This window comes from Pelodiscus sinensis, chromosome 19 (genome assembly GCF_049634645.1).
Source record: "Pelodiscus sinensis isolate JC-2024 chromosome 19, ASM4963464v1, whole genome shotgun sequence".
NCBI classification, from domain to species: Eukaryota; Metazoa; Chordata; order Testudines; family Trionychidae; genus Pelodiscus; species Pelodiscus sinensis.
Window position 1 is genome coordinate 11,608,344 of NC_134729.1, and position 16,417 is coordinate 11,624,760.

Sequence of the window (16,417 nt, forward strand, 5' to 3'; positions counted from 1 at the left end):
TCTTATTTCCCCCCGTTTCGTTCTGGGCCAGTCTGGGAGCCTGTTGGGTCCGGGGCCGTGTCTCAGTAGGTGTTTGCAGAGCTCTGTGTATAGCACTTAGAGCACATTCAAATGGCAACGAGCATTGTTCACCCCGTTTTACAGATGGGAAAAACTGAGGCCTGGGGGCTGGCGGGACTTGCCCAGGGTCATTGAATGGCAGAGAAACGGAACCTGGATTTCTTCACTAGAAATCCAGCGTTCTGCCCCATAGACCATAGAAGCTGCTTGGAATCGCTGCAGTGAACATCATGCCAAGTGCTTCTGATTCAAGCCCCAGAGGAAATGCTGGGCCAGGGATTAATCTACCAGTAACAGCAAAATGCTGCACTGTTCTCCAAATTCCCTTCGCCCTCTTCTACTGGGCAGAGGCTGCATTTCCCTGTGCTGTGGGGTCTAGCTGTCTCTGGGATTCTCAAACTTGATGTCGCAAGGTTATTGTGGGGGTGGAGTGGAGGGGAGTTTACAGGCTGCCATCCCACACACATGCTGGGGCTCTGGCTGTCTGCCATGGGCGGGTCTGACACTCGAGTGCATGGCCGGAGAGCAATGGCCGCTAGCCAGGCACCCAGCTCTGAAGGCGGCGCTGCCTCCAGCAGCAGCGCAGCAGAAAGGGTGGCATGACGGGAGAGGTCATCACTTTTGGGGGGAGTCAACAAGCCCAGAATATTTTCAAAGGGGGTCCCTGTGGCTGAGTTGAACATGGTGGGAGAATGTGAGTCAGGACTCCTGGGTTCTCTTCCCAGCTCAGGGAGGGGAGTCATGCCTAGTGGTCAGAGCAAGGGGGCTCTGAAAATCAGGACTCCTAATGCCAACCCTGAGGACAGAGGTTTAGTTTAGTGCTTTAGTATGAAGGGCTGAATTCAGGGTGGCTGGTTCTCACCCCACCTGGGAGGAAGGGTGCCTGATGCTTCGAAGAAGGGCCTGGCTGCCAAGATACCTGGTTCTGTTCCTGGCTCACGCACGGACATGCCAGCCAGTCACTGCCCCGTCCACTGGGCCTTGGCTCTCCCTTCTGATATTGTGGGCCTCAGATGTGTCCCTGTGACCTCATGGTGTAAGTGCTGAGCAGGGTCACAATCTCAGGGCAGGGAATTACACAGGGCACCAGACCTCAGCAGTATTCTGAATAGTCTTCCTCTACGTAATTTGCTGGGAACCAGCCAACTGAGGCGGAGAAAACCCAATAAGATGTGAAACTCTTATCACAAAACTGTGAGTGGAAGATGGTCACTATGGGTACGTCTACACTACAGCGCTAATTCGAACTAACGCGTCTAGAACTAAAAACTAGTTCGAATTAGCGTTTTGCTAATTCGAACTAGCATGTCCACATTAAGTGGACCCTGAACCGGGGTTAAGGCTGGCCGGAAGCAGTGCCGGCAGGGCATCAGAGGAGGACTTAGAGCGTGGAGATGCTGTCTCGGGCTAGCCGAGGGCTGCGCTTAAAGGGTCCCGACCCCCACCCCGGACAGGTCCACGATGTCTGCACTAGCCCAGGCGGGTGCCCTCCTCATGCGGTCCCGGGCAAGCTCCTGGGAGCCGCCAGCCTGGTCCCGGGAAGAGGGGGAGGGCTGGGGGGCATCGGGTGGGTGGCTCGATCCGTGCCAGGTGCAGGGTCTGCTGGCTGGGTGCTGGCAGGCTTGCACCTGGCATGGGCACCGTAGCCAGCCCGTGCCCCTTTAAGGGGGCCAGGGCCGGGAGGGGGGCAGACGAGTTTCCCTGGTGTTGGCCAGAGTGGACACCAGGGAAACCTGGGGAGGGCTAGCCTCCCACTAGTTTGAATTAAGGGTCTACACAGCCTTTAATTCGAACTAGTAAATTCGAACTAGGCTTAATCCTCGTGGAATGAGGATTACCTAGTTCGAACTAAGCGCTCCATTAGCTCGAATTAAGTTCAAATTAACGGAGCGCTAGTGTAGCGCCTATGAAAGTTAGTTCGAACTAACTTTGTAGTGTAGACATTCATACATGAGATAGGGTATTACTGCCCTCTTCTGGATAATACTGGGGCTGCCTACCTGCGTGTCATAAGGCCTATACTGCTAAGAGCTAAAGAGGATTCTCCTATAACTCATCTTGTTTTGGCAGCAGGAAGTTCTGTATGCTATCCCCAATACTGTAGTGAGATCAGCTGGTCGTGCCATGCAGCACAGGGGCCAATAGCATGAGGTGTGGGCAACAGGGATTGAACCTTGGACTCCTGAATCTAAAAGCATCAATTCCATTAGAGATCTCATCCAACGCCACTATCCCAGCCACCAGAAGAGGATGACAAAGTGCCATTGAAGTCACTATTTGGCCACAAATGTCTTGGCATTCTATGGTCACACTAGGACTGGTGTTCATTGTTACCAGCTGTTTTAGAACACGTGAATGTGTGTGTGGGGGGGGGGAATCATGCAAGAGCACATGCATGTGCATCGAGATTGTATATACCAGTGTGCACCCGTGTGTACATGCCAGAGGAATGTGTGTACACACATGCACGGACTGTGTATATACACAAATGTGTGTGGGTCTATGGAGTGTAGGTGTATTTGTGAGAGACAGGGAGTCAGAAGTGCTTCCCTCTCCTTAGTAGGATGTGATCACAGCTGCTCACAAGTGCCTGTGGGCGTGGGCGAGCAGGAATGATCTCCCCTGCTGGATGGAATACATCCGAGTTGCTCCTGTGAATTTCTGTATGTAGAAAGTCGTGTGTGTGTTTATGTTGTCTGTGTCTAGAGAGTGGTGTGTGTGTGTGGTGTATAGGTGTGGAGAACACTGACCCCCTTCTGGATGTATGTTGGGTTGTGTGTGTATGGGTGTAACAATGTCTCCTTGTGGACAGGCCCTGTCAGTCTGCTCTGGTGTACCCCGTCTGTGAACCCCGTCTCAAACCCCACTGGGTGGTGCACTCACCCGGCCACAGATCTCCCCTTTGCATCAACCTGGCTGCCCCTTCTTGCTCAGGATCTTCATGATGTCACCTTCCTTGAGCATCAGCTCTGTCCAGTCCCGTGCACAGAAATTATAGCGCGCCTTCGCCGACCCGAAGTACGTCAGCTCTCCTGCTGCGAGGAGAAAGGCCCACGCTAAACACAGCTGGGCTGGGACCGGACAACCTCCAATGAACATCCAGCCCCTGGTGGGATTCTGGAAGGTGAGCAGTCCCCGGAAGTGCTTGTCATCCCCCACATGGTGGGAGACAGTGACTGCAAGGTGAAGGATTGGCTCTTCCCACCTGGCATTCCATGGGCATTCCATTTGTTTCTTTCCTAGATGGTTTGCACACTGCTTAAGAAAGAGGCTGCAAAGAAATGAGGTGTCATTTTTAAAGCAGGTTTTCCTTTACATATTACAACAATTGTTTAATTCCTTCCACACATCCACGGAGTCCACTTTTTACCTTTACATTTCCTTAGTTACTTGCTTCGTCCTTTCAAAGAAAATGTTCCTCATTTCTAGTAACTTTTGAATGTTTGTCCTACTTTCCTTATTCCTTTCACTATCCCCATACGGCTCCAAAGCTTTTGCCTTCCCCTCTCACATGCTTTTTCCTTCTTATGGTACATTCTGATTCCTGCTAAATGACTTTTTCCAATGACACCGGTTTGTCCAGTATTAATTTGGTAAGGAGGGTGGGCTTTCCAATTAGCTCCCCACACCTCCTGATTCCTTTTAATAGGTAAATGTGAATGTTTATTATTGCAGTCAGCTATTACTAATTTTAAACTTAGTTTTTGTAACATTCATGCTGCAGCAAAGTTTGTGGTGTAAATAGAGTGCCCATCTTTGGACAGTCATTTTCTTTTGGGCTACTCCCAGTGGCCACTTTTTTCCCTCCAATATGGGCTTAATGATTGGAAGAGGAGTGTGAAGTGTTATGGCTTGAGCTTGGGTTAGCTCCTCTGTTTCCCCTAGTGCGGTGTAGGCTGCCAGAAGCACCTTTTCATAAGGTGTGTAATTTGACTGTGACCCCTGCCATTACTTCGAGCCAAGTTGTATGGGATGGCGGGGTACAGCTTCTCCTTCTTGCCATAAGGCATAGGACATCCCTGCGTTTCCCACAGCGAGGTGCAAATGAAATGGGGCATTAGAGTGAATTGGACCCATAGACTGATAAGTATGTATCTTGTTTATCAGCTGTCTCAGAGCTTCCTCGTGGGTGGGGGCCCATTCCCAGCGAGCATGCTTCCTGAGCAAATTATACGGAGAAGTAGGTACAAAATTAAGATTCCCCGTTTTTCCAGATCTTTAATTAGTTCAGAGACCGGAGCCATAGCTTCGGCTGGAATGCTGTACTGTTTTATCTTGGTGGAAGGTGGGAGAGCAGGGGCTTGAGCCAACAAATTTTTTAAAGCCAGCTCCAAAAGCTCATTTTTCTCCATTAATTACTTTCTCTTTCCCCTCTCTAGCCTCGGAAGGAGCTGTTCCTGTAGGTGCTCCATGTCCTTATTTAGTGTTTGCACTCAAGTGTCTAGTTTCTGGCATTGTTCCCAGAGTTCGTATCTCTCTCTGTACTCTCATCTCTTTATCCCATTTAAGGTTGCCCCATCCCTCTTGGGCAAACTCTTTCTCCATACAGCTAAAATCCATGTCAATCATGACTGGCTTCGTGCTGCTATCTTTGAACCAATAACACAATCCTGCCGACTACGCCAATTCTGTCAGCCGATGGTTAGGGCAGTGTGTGGTATGTGTGTGCGCGTGTGTGTTATACACCCGAGTCTTCAACTGCTAGGATCGAGATTCCTTAGCAGCAGGCAGCCTAGGGAAGGCTGACGGGCACCCCCAAGAGTTTGCAGGGACAGTGTGTCACATCCGAGTCTTTAACTGCTAGGACTGGGGTCCCTACAAAGCAGGCAGCCCAGAGAAGGCTGACGGATGCCCCAAAGGGTCTGTCCCGTGGAGGCGACAGGACCCAAATGCCCAGCTCTTCCTCACTGTGTCTGCCCTATTACTGGCTGGAGTTCTTTTAATTGTGCTTGGTTTTGTTACAGCAACTGAAAGAGTCAGGTTAAAGCTTAAACAGTTACAGGTTTATTAAAGAAGCTTATAAATCACATGGTTACAATGGCTATTGCTCTATTTCTTAACTGCTAGCAAATATAGATTTTTAAAAAATGGTTACAAAGAAAATAAAGACAGAAAATAGAAATAATGGTACCAAGTGACAGCTTAATCTTTAAAGAGCTCTAAGTCTATGTGTACACTTAAGACAAAGGACACATTTAGGTACAATTTTTACCCCCTTCTGTGCCTCTTGACTCCAGCGTATCAGGCCAGGGCCAGTCCCTCAATTCCTAGGAAAGACGAATACGAGGTGGGCGTCCTTGTGGAACATCAGGAGGCCAATCATCTAACCCAACCAGCCGATAGATGGTAGATTGACGCTCAGAGCGAGTGTGCTGCTGGACCCATCTTTATACCCATAGGGGCCCATATTCTCTTCCTTATTTAAGATGCCAGATTGTATTGGTCCATCTTTGTGACGCCAGTTCTTACAAGGGAGTTTCAACTTAATTTACACTTGCAAGAGAGAGAACTAAATTGTGAGTACTGGACATTCTTTACTGGGCAGGAGAGTTCTCCTCCCTCCCCCCCCCTCCCGTGGACAAGTGTGTGTGTTCATATCAATATAGGTGCCAGCCAAGGCAGTTCTCGCAGCCCTCGAGGACAGCAATTAGCCCAAACACCCTCTTATTTATGCTTACAGTTGTCCAGGGTCACTGTGAGCTAGCATATCCGGGCCTCTTGTCAAGGCTTCAAAGACAATGCTGATTTTACTGCTCTGTGTGCTCCAGGCATCTCAGAGAGGGGCAAGCAAGATGGATGTTATGGGGGGGTTCCTGTCTGGCTACAGTGGCCTCCAAAGTTCGGTAAGGCTTCTCCAAAAACATGTCCCTTTTCCAGGCAATCATGTTAGAAACCTCTTTCCTTTGAGCCGGCGTTAACTCAGGCTCCACTTTCACTGGTACTGGAGGTTCAGTCGGGGGATCAAGCTCCTCCCTCCGGGTAACCACACAGGCATCCCTCTCCTGCCAAGGTTCCAAGAGGTTGATGTGGTAGATCTGCTCTTGCTTTTGACCCAGTTAACGTATCCTATAGTTTACTTCCCCGACCAGCTCAATGACATCATAGGGGCCCTGCCACCGGGCCAGCAGTTTACTTTCAATGGTGGGCACAAATCCCATGACACAGTCCCCAGGCTGGAATCACCGTATCTTGGCCTGGCAATTATAACAGGCCTGCTGGGCTTCTTGTGCCTCTTCTGTGTGCCTCCTCACTATGGGGTAACCCAGGCTGTCCAGTCCCTCATCTGTGTCACATACTCCACAATATTTCTCCCTCCCTTCGTCAGCTCCCCAGGCCCTTAGATGCTTGACCCCGTGGGTTGGGGTTTAGCCGCCTCCTTCTGGGACCAGACCTCTCCTCTGTAGGAGAAAGAGCCAACTATCTCACCGCTAACCGTCGCTCCACCAGTGCAACCATCTTGTCGTAGGTGGTGGGGTCAGGCTGGCCCACCCATGCCCGAAGGTCCGGTGGCAGTTTCTGCATGAACTTGTCAATAACCAGGGTCTCCGTGATATCCTCTGCATTGAGGACATCGTGGCACAGCCATTTCCGAGTGATGTGGCTTCGTTAGAACAGCTGGGCTCTTGAGGGCCTACTTTCTCAGTATTTCTACATGAGATACTTTTGGGCTCAGGTGGCAATGGTTACCCCCAGTTGGGTTAGTATTTCTTGAGTTGGGGGAAACACTCACGCGTTCCATCAGTAAGTCACAAGAGGCTCGTTGAGCTTCTCCACAAAGGAACAGGGCAAGGATGCTGGCCCATTGTTTCTCAGGCCAGGCCTCCCACTGCACGGTCCTCTCGAATACAAGGAGGTAAACCTGTATGTCATCCCCCAGTGACATTTTGAGGAGGCAAGCTGAGGCCCTCAGGGCTCTCACACCCTCACTGCCGGGTGCTCCACCTGCCCACCCCTGCAACCGGTCAAACACTTGCCCAAGGAGGGCGCAATCTGCAGCAGCCTGCTCCATTATGAGTTTGTTTGTTTCTTGCTGCACCCGCACAGCTTCCTATTGGGCTGCTGTAGCTTGCACCAATGCCTTGACTACATCCTCCACTTTGGGGGACACTCCTGGTTCCAAACACCCCCACTAGTGGTGGTGAGAGGAAATTACCTGGGTAACAAGGGGGGGGTGGAGGGAAGTGAAGACAAACCTCCAGATCCACACCCAAGTGCTTGCTATATTTTTGGTGTGTGTGTGTGTGTTTTCCTTCTTTTTTGCAGCCACGCAGTAAAGACCATCCCACTGCTAACACCAGTGTGACAAAGTCCCTTGGTAGCTCCCTGAATTTCTGCACTTTGTGGCAGTTACTTGAGTGCCTCAGGGTATGTCTACACTACCCCCCTAGTTCGAACTAGGGGGGTAATGTATGCATACCGAACTTGCTAATGAAGCCCGGGATTTGAATTTCCCAGGCTTCATTAGCATAAAGCCAGCACCGCCATTTTTAAAAGACGGCTTGTTCGAACCCCGTGCCGCGTGTAGCCGCGCGGCACGGGGTTCGAACAAGCCGGCTTTTAAAAATGGCGGCGCCGGCTTTATGCTAATGAAGCCCGGGAAATTCAAATCCCGGGCTTCATTAGCAAGTTCAGTATGCATACATTACCCCCCTAGTTCGAACTAGGGGGGTAGTGTAGACATACCCTCAGAGACTCTCAGAGCCCCATTTGATGTCCTGTGATTTCCCTAGAGGCAAGGGTCCCCACTTACCAAGTCATTCTCATCACAGGCCAGTCCCCGAGGCAAGACCTTCCAAAAACTCCCCCTTCCCCCATGCTGCCTGGGAGGAATCCTTTAATAGGAATGGGAGGCCTTAATTGGCAGCAGGTGCTTAATTAACCCCACCTGCAAGCTGACTCCTACCCTGGCTGCTGGGCTGTGTTCAGGTGAGGCTAACTGGGAAACAAGAAAGCATTAACCCACCTCCCAATCAGCTGTGTTCTAGATGAGTTTAGCAGTTTGCAGGCTGTGGTCTGTCACAATGTATAAGTTTAACAGCACTAATCCAAATGCAAATCCCAGCAGCACAACACAGATTCCTACTCTTTCCCCCGCTATCTTTTAAGACATTCAGACCCCAACTTACCTGGATCCAGTCTCTGAGGCTTGGGGCTCCCTGCAGCATTGGGGAGCCCACACAGGTGAGGGTTTTTTTTGTTTCTTATTTCTGTGCAGCCCTTGACTGATTTTTCTGTGGATCAGTGGCCCTGACCCAACAAATGTTCCTCACCCCTGTTTTAGGTGGAGTACCCAGCAATGTTTTCATGATGATCTAACACCCCTTCAGTTACAGGAATGCCCAGCTTCTGGTTGTTTTTACTTGCCCTGTCTCCCTCTTTTTACAACAAACTCCTTGCCCCAAAGGCAAAGCTGCAATCAGCTCAAACTCTGTTGCATTTGAGAACGGCCTCTGGAGTCAGGGCAGGCAGCTTTAAGCAAAGTATGAAATCCAAGAGTTCAAACTCTTGGTGGTCTGCTGCCCCCTAACACCCCATTAATGGGACCCTTGGAGGCAGCCCCTCAGTCAGGGTTACCATCCCCCTCAAAGTCAGGCCTGTGAGGCCTCTCAGCTGGAGGTGTCTCCCTGGGCTGGGTCCTCTGTCCAGAGCCCCTATCACTTTCCCTAGCTGCAGGCTGCTCCACACCCAGCTCCGCTCTCTGCTGAGCTGCCTCCAGCCCCTGGCTGCTTCTCTGGCCCCTCCAGCTCTGTGGCTGCAGCCCTGCTTCCAGCAGGGATCTGCTTTCGATGCTGTGTCTGGCTGGCCGGCTCTGATCCCCTGCTCAGCTCCAGCCCCTGATCTCTCCTGAGCTTGGCCCCACTCTGTCTGACCAGACAAATCCAGCTCCCATGGGACCCTCTCCCCTCGCCTCCTGCCCCCTCACTAGCCTGCTCGCCCTGTCAATCAGGCTGACCTGGAACATCAACCTCTGCCCATCGCTCCTGGGGACTGTCAATCTCAGGAACCTGATTTCCCATTGACCCTTCCCCCTACCTTCGGTACTGGGGGGAGTTCACCAACCAATCCCCTTCCCCATCCCTCACTGAGCTTTAGCCAGCACCCAGGCCCCTTACACCTACCCAAAGGCCAGAGGAGCTGTTGGGGGAGAGGGGCCGCAAAGGGGACAATTGCCCCATGGCCTGGTGTGTCTAAGGGTCCCAGAGCTCCTGGAAGCCCCTATTGCTACTGTGGCAGTGGCTGGAGCCCTGGGCCCCTTTGAATCGCTGTGGGAACAGCCAAGCACTGCTCCATGTGGTTTTGAGGGCTGGAGGGGGGGAGGGGAGGCATGATGCTGCACTCTGGGCAGTGCTAAGGACTGACTGCTCAAGGCCCCACCCCTTCTGGGGGTGCGAAGCCGGCCCCCACCTCACACCTTCTCCCCAGGCGGCTGCGGGGATCATGTCTGGGTACCTAAGCCAGAGGGAAAGGACCTAGAGAGAGCTCAGGTTTCCCCCTTATGCAGCATTTTTCGTCAATAGATCGATCTCATGGGGCTGCGAGGGCCCGGTGCTCTGGCAAGGAGAAGCTGGCAGGGTGGGCGCTCAGCTGCAACTTCTCCCAGCTGGGCTCCTGGGGCTCTCCTGCGGGCTGCCTTGGGAAGCAGCAGGAAGCCAGTCAGGTAAAAGGGGTTGGCTGGGTCCACACTCAGTGTTGCTCCAGCCTCTAGCCCCCTCTCCTCTGTGCCCTTTAGGGATGGGGGGCTCCAGCCATGGGTACCCAGAAATCTGCAGCTTTTCCCCTTCCCCCGACAATCAGAGAGCAAAAGCAAAGTGCGCAGCTTGTGCCTTCCTCTAGCTCCTGGCTGCCCAGGGGAGGGCAGAGGAGGATGCATCAGGCTGTGCACTTTCCCTTCACTCCCTGATAGTCAGGGGTAGGGGGGAATGAGCAGCAGTGACCCAGTATGTGTGGCTGCATCACCGTGCCCCTCACCCCTACACACCCCCGCACCCTGCCCTGACTTCTGAGCCCCACAGTCCCCAACCCTGACTTGCACACACACACCCCACACTCCCAATCCCCAGCCCTGCCCCCCTGCTCTGCCCCAAGCTCCTACCCTGACTCCTGCACCACCATATCCCCAACCACTACCCTGAGCACCCCCTATAACACTTACTCTTAGCCCCCCACATACACAAACTATCCCATATTACCATTTCTTACATGTACTGAGCCCCTCCTGGGGGGTGCAATATGACAGTACTTGAAAGAAACATACAATGCTTTCACTCCTGGGGCCCTGGGCTGCCCATTTTATATCTCGCTCACAGCAAGTGCCATAAGCCACCTCCTCCCTGGGGAAGTAAATCTGGTTCAGGTTAGAACTGGCTAAGTTCAAGGGGAACTGGGCCATTCTTAGCTTTTAGCCAAGACAGCCGGGACTGGCTCCCTCGGTAATTTCCCAGCAGGGGGTGCAAACCAGCGGGGTCAATGGCACCGGTGAGGGGTGCCCACTGGCCCCAACAAGAGCTTGGGCGAAAGAACCGAGCTCTGGCCCATTGCTTCCAGGAGTGGGGGCCCTGGTAGCAGAGCAGACAGGACTCTGCAGGGATGCCTAGAAAAGCAGGGCCAGTACTGAGAGCGCTGGCTAGATCCCTCTGGCACTCCAGCTCCCAGACTGCACTTCCCTGTGTCACCACTAGGAGTCTCTTCAAATCCTGGCTTGCACTAAGCAGTCATGGCACAGGCAGTGCTGGCTACACTGAAGTCATGGGGCAGCACTACTGGTTATGCCTGGCGGCGCCCCCTGGTGTCTGGTAGCTCTAGGAACTTCATTGAAACAGAGCATTGTGAGGATTCAGGGAACGGTTGCTTGTTCCCCATTTCCAGCTACTAGAGGGACAAACAAGTGAGCCAGTAAACTTTAGGGTGCAGAAACAAAACCACTCCAGGAGACAAGTGAAATCAGGCATTAACAGTGAAACTCATTATACAGTTCGAACTAGGAGGGTAATGTAGGCATACCGCACTTGCAAATGAAGCCCGGGATTTGAATTTCCCGGGCTTCATTTGCAAGTGCGGTATGCCTACATTACCCTCCTAGTTCGAACTAGCAGGGTAGTGTAGACATACCCTCAGACACACAAACCCTGCTCAGATTCCAGGGGAATGGAAGATTGGAAATTAATGATAAATACAGAGAAAGGACAACTCAGAAAATCAGCAACAGTTCCAGGCTGGATTAAGTGATAGACGCTACTGGCCCATGACAAGGATTCCGGTTCCTAGAAGCAGCCCAGGTCTCACATTTCTAACCCTCATGGAGGCAAAGAGGAAACCTGACAATGTGGCGGGAGTGCAACTGTTTTAACACTAGATCCTACAAGCCAGTGATAGAAGAACCGGGGATCCTGATGGCCGGGACCCCCAGCTCTAATCCTCACCCCCTCCTCTTCCCAGCCTGCAGATTTAACCCACAATCACACTCCCTGCTGAGACAGATGGGAGGCTGGTTTAGAAGTTCTGATCCTGCTGCTGCAAGCGCTTTAATGAAGGCGGATTGAAGTCCGGAAAAAAGCTCCTCTGCTCCCAAAGTGCGATGGCAGCTCCTGCCTCCCGGCCCAAAGGTCAGCCCTGCAAGGAACGAGAGACACCGGCATGGTTCTGGAGGGGTGGGATGGAAAACACAAACCCCCAGGAAAATTTAGATCTCAGCTAAGTGGAATCAGGCCATCTCTGCATGTGGATTGAAACTGGACTTGAAGCTCCCAGAGTAGCAGATGTCCATGTCTATTGGCATCACTGGAGCTTCCCCCAGCCGCAAACCCTGCAGCCAGCTGCACTGGTGCCCGTCAACGTCTCTCCTTTCCCCACCACTTGCTGGCAGGGGCATAGCTAGGAGTGGGCCTGGGCCTACCCACTTAGCATCCAGGCCCACCTGGCCACAGCAGCGCAGGGGCTTGCCCCTCTCCGCCCAGGACTCTAGCTGGGCCCAGGCAGTAGGGTCAGGGCTCCGCCACCCAGCGCTCCTGACAAGGAGCAGAGTCGGGGGCTTGCAAGCCTCCATGTCCAACCCAAATCCCCTGCTAGGAGCGCTGGTCGGCGAACAGGGCAAGTGCCCGATCCTCCCTCCTTTGGAGCAGCCAGCAGGACAGGGGCAAGCTGCGGAACAACCCCCATTCCCAGCAGGGAAGTGAGAAGTGAAGTTGATGGGGTGCCGGGCACAGATATTTATGGGGCTCCCATTTAATGGGGTCCCTGGCAAGAGCATCTATCCCTCCCCCTCTGCCAAGACTGGCAGAGGGAAGAGGAGAGGCAGCCCCATGGCTGCTACCCCTCCTGTCATTGGTCACCCTAGTGTCCCATTCTGGCTATCCCGATGCTTGTTGGCCTCCCAGAGCTGAATCGAGGCTAAGCCCAAATATAGACATGGGCTTGGACTTCCCAGAACAGCTAAATGAGTAAAGAGCAGACATCTCAGACTTTCAGGGGCTTGTGCTACTTGTTTGCAGATACCTTTCATACCGACTTAACTAGATTCAAGTCTCACATCTGCACTGTGCTGGGGAGTCCTGACCCACAGCCCTCTTTGCTCTATCCACTAGACCTTATCCTGCTTGTCGGGGGGCTCGCCCCTGTCTCGGGGTTGCCACCCCCATCCGGGGCCTAACTCGACCCGTCTGGGTCTAGCCCTCAAAGTACACTGCCCCTCTCTTAGGGGAAAATACGGCCCACTGGCCTAGTTCCAAAGTACAATGCCCCTGTGCTAGGGGAAATACGGCCCAGAGGCCTAGTCCTCAGTTCAGGGTTTGTTACCCTGCTCCCCACTTGCCAGGGTCTCGGGCAGCAGGGGTAGGGGGGTCCGGGCCCTCCCTCTCCACCGGACCCCGACCCAGGGCCCTAGGAGTGGCGGGTGGTTCCCACCACTGGCTCGGCAGGGGCTCCTCCCCGCAACGCCCCGAGCCCTCAGGGGCTTCTACAGCTCCCTGCCCTGGGTCGCTTCCTACCCCCTGCTCGCAGCCTGTCGCGGTCCCACCTGGCGGCGTCGGTCGACGGGCTGTAGTGGTCCTCCCCCTGGCAGCCGCAGAGTGGGCGGAGTCCGGTCCGGCGCTCGGGCGGTCGGCGGCTCCGGCGTTGGGGCCGAGCCCGGCAGCAGCACGCTCAGCTCCCTTGGCGACTCCCTCTCTGGCCAGTGGTCGCTAGCTCCTGCTCGGGTCGCAACCTGCCCCTCCTGAGCAGGCCAGCAGCCTTTTATACCCTGGCTCCCTTTGGAGCATGCCCAGTAGGGCTGTGTGGGTGGGGCCCTCTCCGCCCCCGGACCCAGGTGGTTTCCCTGGGCTTGAGTGCGGGGCGGGGCCGCCCCGTCACACTGCTCCACATCCAGAGCCCAGACTAGAATCCAAGAGGCCTGACTCCCAGTGCAGTGCTGTAACCCTGCCAGGATCTAGTCTGTGTTCTGGTTGCACCTGGTGATGAATCAGTGAAGATCTCAGGGCCATCGGCTCTCTTACCACTTTGCTGCTGGTGGCTAAAGTAGACATGGAGACCTCCGAGTAGGACTTGGATTTGCTGGTAAACCATCGCTTGTATTCCTCCTGCACCTGGAGTCGCAGAGACAGACAGTGGCGTCACGCCGCTAGCACATGGGAGATCTCTTCTCTCAGCGCCTTAGCCCCATTTTAACATGCCCATCACCTCAGCATCTCGGCATTACGCAAATCAACAAGAGCTGCATTTAATCCTGCTTGATAAAAGGGACCCGAGACCTGACCCAGCCTATGCGGACCATTCGCAGTCACCCACAGGGAGACTTCCAACTATTTATGCTGTGCCCTGGGACAAGTTAGAGCAGCCCTGGGGTTGCTCTAACACGCTGCTTACTGTGGCAGCAGAAAATACCCATAGTGCTTTGCACCCAATCCTCCCGCTGCAGCTGAGGCAGAGCTTCATAGGAGCTGTGCATGGAAGGGGATTCTCAGGACGCCATTTTCCCCAGCAGGGGAGCCAGGCGGATTGTTTCAGGGAAGTTCTCCAGGGAACCGAGAGGCTAAGTGGTTTGACCAAGGAGCCGACAGCACCGCAGGGAATTGTGCCAGGTCTCCTAAGTGCTAAGCTTGAGCACCAGCCTCTGGGCTATTCTTCATCTCTCAACAAGGGGCATCTTCAGTGCTCTGCTACTGGGGATCCCTGGGGAAAAGGCTGGGGGGATCTTGCCCAACATGCTCAGTGAAGCATTGTTAGGTCGCCCTGCTCTCCTGTGGAAGGGGCTCTGCCAAGTCCAGGAGGGGACGAAGGGCCCTGGGGGTACCTGGCGATTGAGGAGACAGTGCACCAGGAAGATGAAGACCCCCTGCAGGCTGTTGAGGATGGTGAATAAATACGCCATGACCACAGCGGCTGGGCCGGTTTGGAAGAGACCGAAAATCCAAGTGCAGCCCAGAATGAAGACCTGGGCGATGGCTTTAAAGGTCAGGAGCCTGGAGAGAGGCAGACAGAGAGATCCCATGACGGCAGCCCTCTGGGAGCAGCTGAGTCTGGAGGGTCCAGGCTGAAGTGACGAGTACTCCAGAGAGCCAAGCTCCATCATTGACCTGTACAGGTGTGAGAGCGGCTGCCCTAGAGACTTCGAAAGGTTAATGCAGAAGCTTCTCCAGGTGAACAAATGAGCGAAGCGTCACTAAGGGGGTGGGACAAATTCGGATCCTGTTTGGCTCATGCAAAGGGGGCCCTGTAATATTCTCAATAGTGCTGGCTGTGGATACATATAAGCACAGTATGGTGTTTAAATCAACAGATTCCATAGAGAGACAGAAGATTGCATCACCGGAGGGTCTGTCCATCTTGGCTTCACGAGAGCATCCAGATCTGCATGGCGTGTGTTCCAGTACCCTGTCCACTCCTTGGCTGAGGGACACAAAAAATGGGGTGTCTGGCATCGCTCTTGGGGAATGGTCTGTAAGACTGAGGAGCCCCAAGAGCTGGCACAGCACTCAGAGAAGCTCAAAAATCCTACTTCAGGGAATGTCAACACTATTTCAAAGAGGGAAACTGAGGCACATCTTGCTCAAAGTTATGCTGCCAGCAGCAGAGCTAGGAATAGAACCCAGGAGTTCTGACTCTCAGTTCCAACCACTTGACTTCACTCCAGACCTACAGCTGGAGACAGAACCCAAGAGTCATGGCTTCTGCCCTGCCCCTTACCATTGAACTGTCCTCAGCTGTGCTTTTAAAACATTACCTGGTGTCTTTGAGGGTGGACACTTCAGAGTTGAGGCTGGAAAGTTTTCTCTGCAGCATCCAGAGGGTTACAGCAAAAAGGACGGAATTGATCTAGAATCAAAGCAGAGCGGGGTCACTCACCCAAATTTGTCTTAGGTTCAGAAGACAGGTTGTGAGGGGCAGAAGGAGGTTCTCTACATGAGCACAGGCAGAAATTGTCACCATCAGCAAGAGTGTTGCTGTTCCGTATGATTATTCACCCAGCTCCCCCGCTAGTGCAAATCAGCACTGCACCCCTGAAAATCACTGGAGCAACACTGACTTATGCCAGCAGAGGATCTGGTCTGATAACTGGATGTCCCAACGGCACATGTGCTAAGTGTTGTCACACAAATGGTTTTCACAGGCTTGAGCTGGGAGCTCTTATGGCTCCATTCCCCACTGAGCCAAACCTCTCCTTGGCATAGGCTCCTTTGAGGTCCGTAGCACTAAATCAGGGGATGACTGGGATTATGACTGAATGGACCTGGCCCTAAATCCCTCTGCTGGAAGCTTGTGTCCTTGCCATACCCCACAGAGGAGAAGTCACAGAGAAGTCCTTCAAGCAGGCTAGAATGGCTGCAGGATAAACCAGTCAATCAGGGGAAGGCCCATAACAGCAGCTGGAGACCAGCACAGCAGTCAGGGTCTCTGGTGCCCTGCAGGTGTGCAGCTGGGATTGGCAGGCTGAGAGAGCAGCAGCACCATGGACAGCTCTGTGAGGGGAGCTATTGACATTGGATTATGATGGGCCCTGTTAGATGTGTAAAGCCCTGAGGTAGGGCGAGGACCCTGTCTCCAGGAGGGGAAGCCCTGGCAGTGCTGCTCTCTGGGGGTATGTCTACACTACAGCGCTAGTTCGAACTAACTTCGTTCAAATTAGTTAATTCGAACTAAGCTAATTCGAACTAACGCATCCAGACTAAAAAACTAGTTCGAATTAGCGTTTTGCTAATTCGAACTAGCATGTCCACATTAAGTGGACCCTGAACCGGGGTTCAGGATGGCCGGAAGCAGTCCCGGCAGGGCATCAAATGAGGACTTAGAGTGTGGAGCTGCTGTCTCAGGCTAGCCGAGGGCTGTGCTTAAAGGGACCCGACCACCACCCCGGACAGACAGTTCA

General features: G+C 53.3%; 1 protein-coding gene across 3 annotated transcripts in view; it reads right to left on the minus strand.

Moving 5' to 3' along the window:
• Positions 1-11,158: 11,158 nt before the first annotated feature.
• LOC142818953 (adhesion G protein-coupled receptor E1-like) overlaps positions 11,159-16,417 on the minus strand; it is a 46,502-nt gene continuing 41,243 nt past the window's right edge. For 2 of the 3 annotated variants that reach the window (XM_075902270.1, XM_075902268.1), the window contains 2 exons: positions 15,275-15,366; positions 14,162-14,513 (listed from right to left, as the gene is read on the minus strand). In XM_075902270.1, the coding sequence (XP_075758385.1) occupies positions 14,177-14,513; positions 15,275-15,366 (429 nt within the window). In that variant the 3' untranslated portion in view covers positions 14,162-14,176. Of the gene's footprint in view, positions 11,671-13,547; positions 13,638-14,161; positions 14,514-15,274; positions 15,367-16,417 lie in introns of those variants that run through there. The other variant, XM_075902269.1, reaches the window with a different exon arrangement.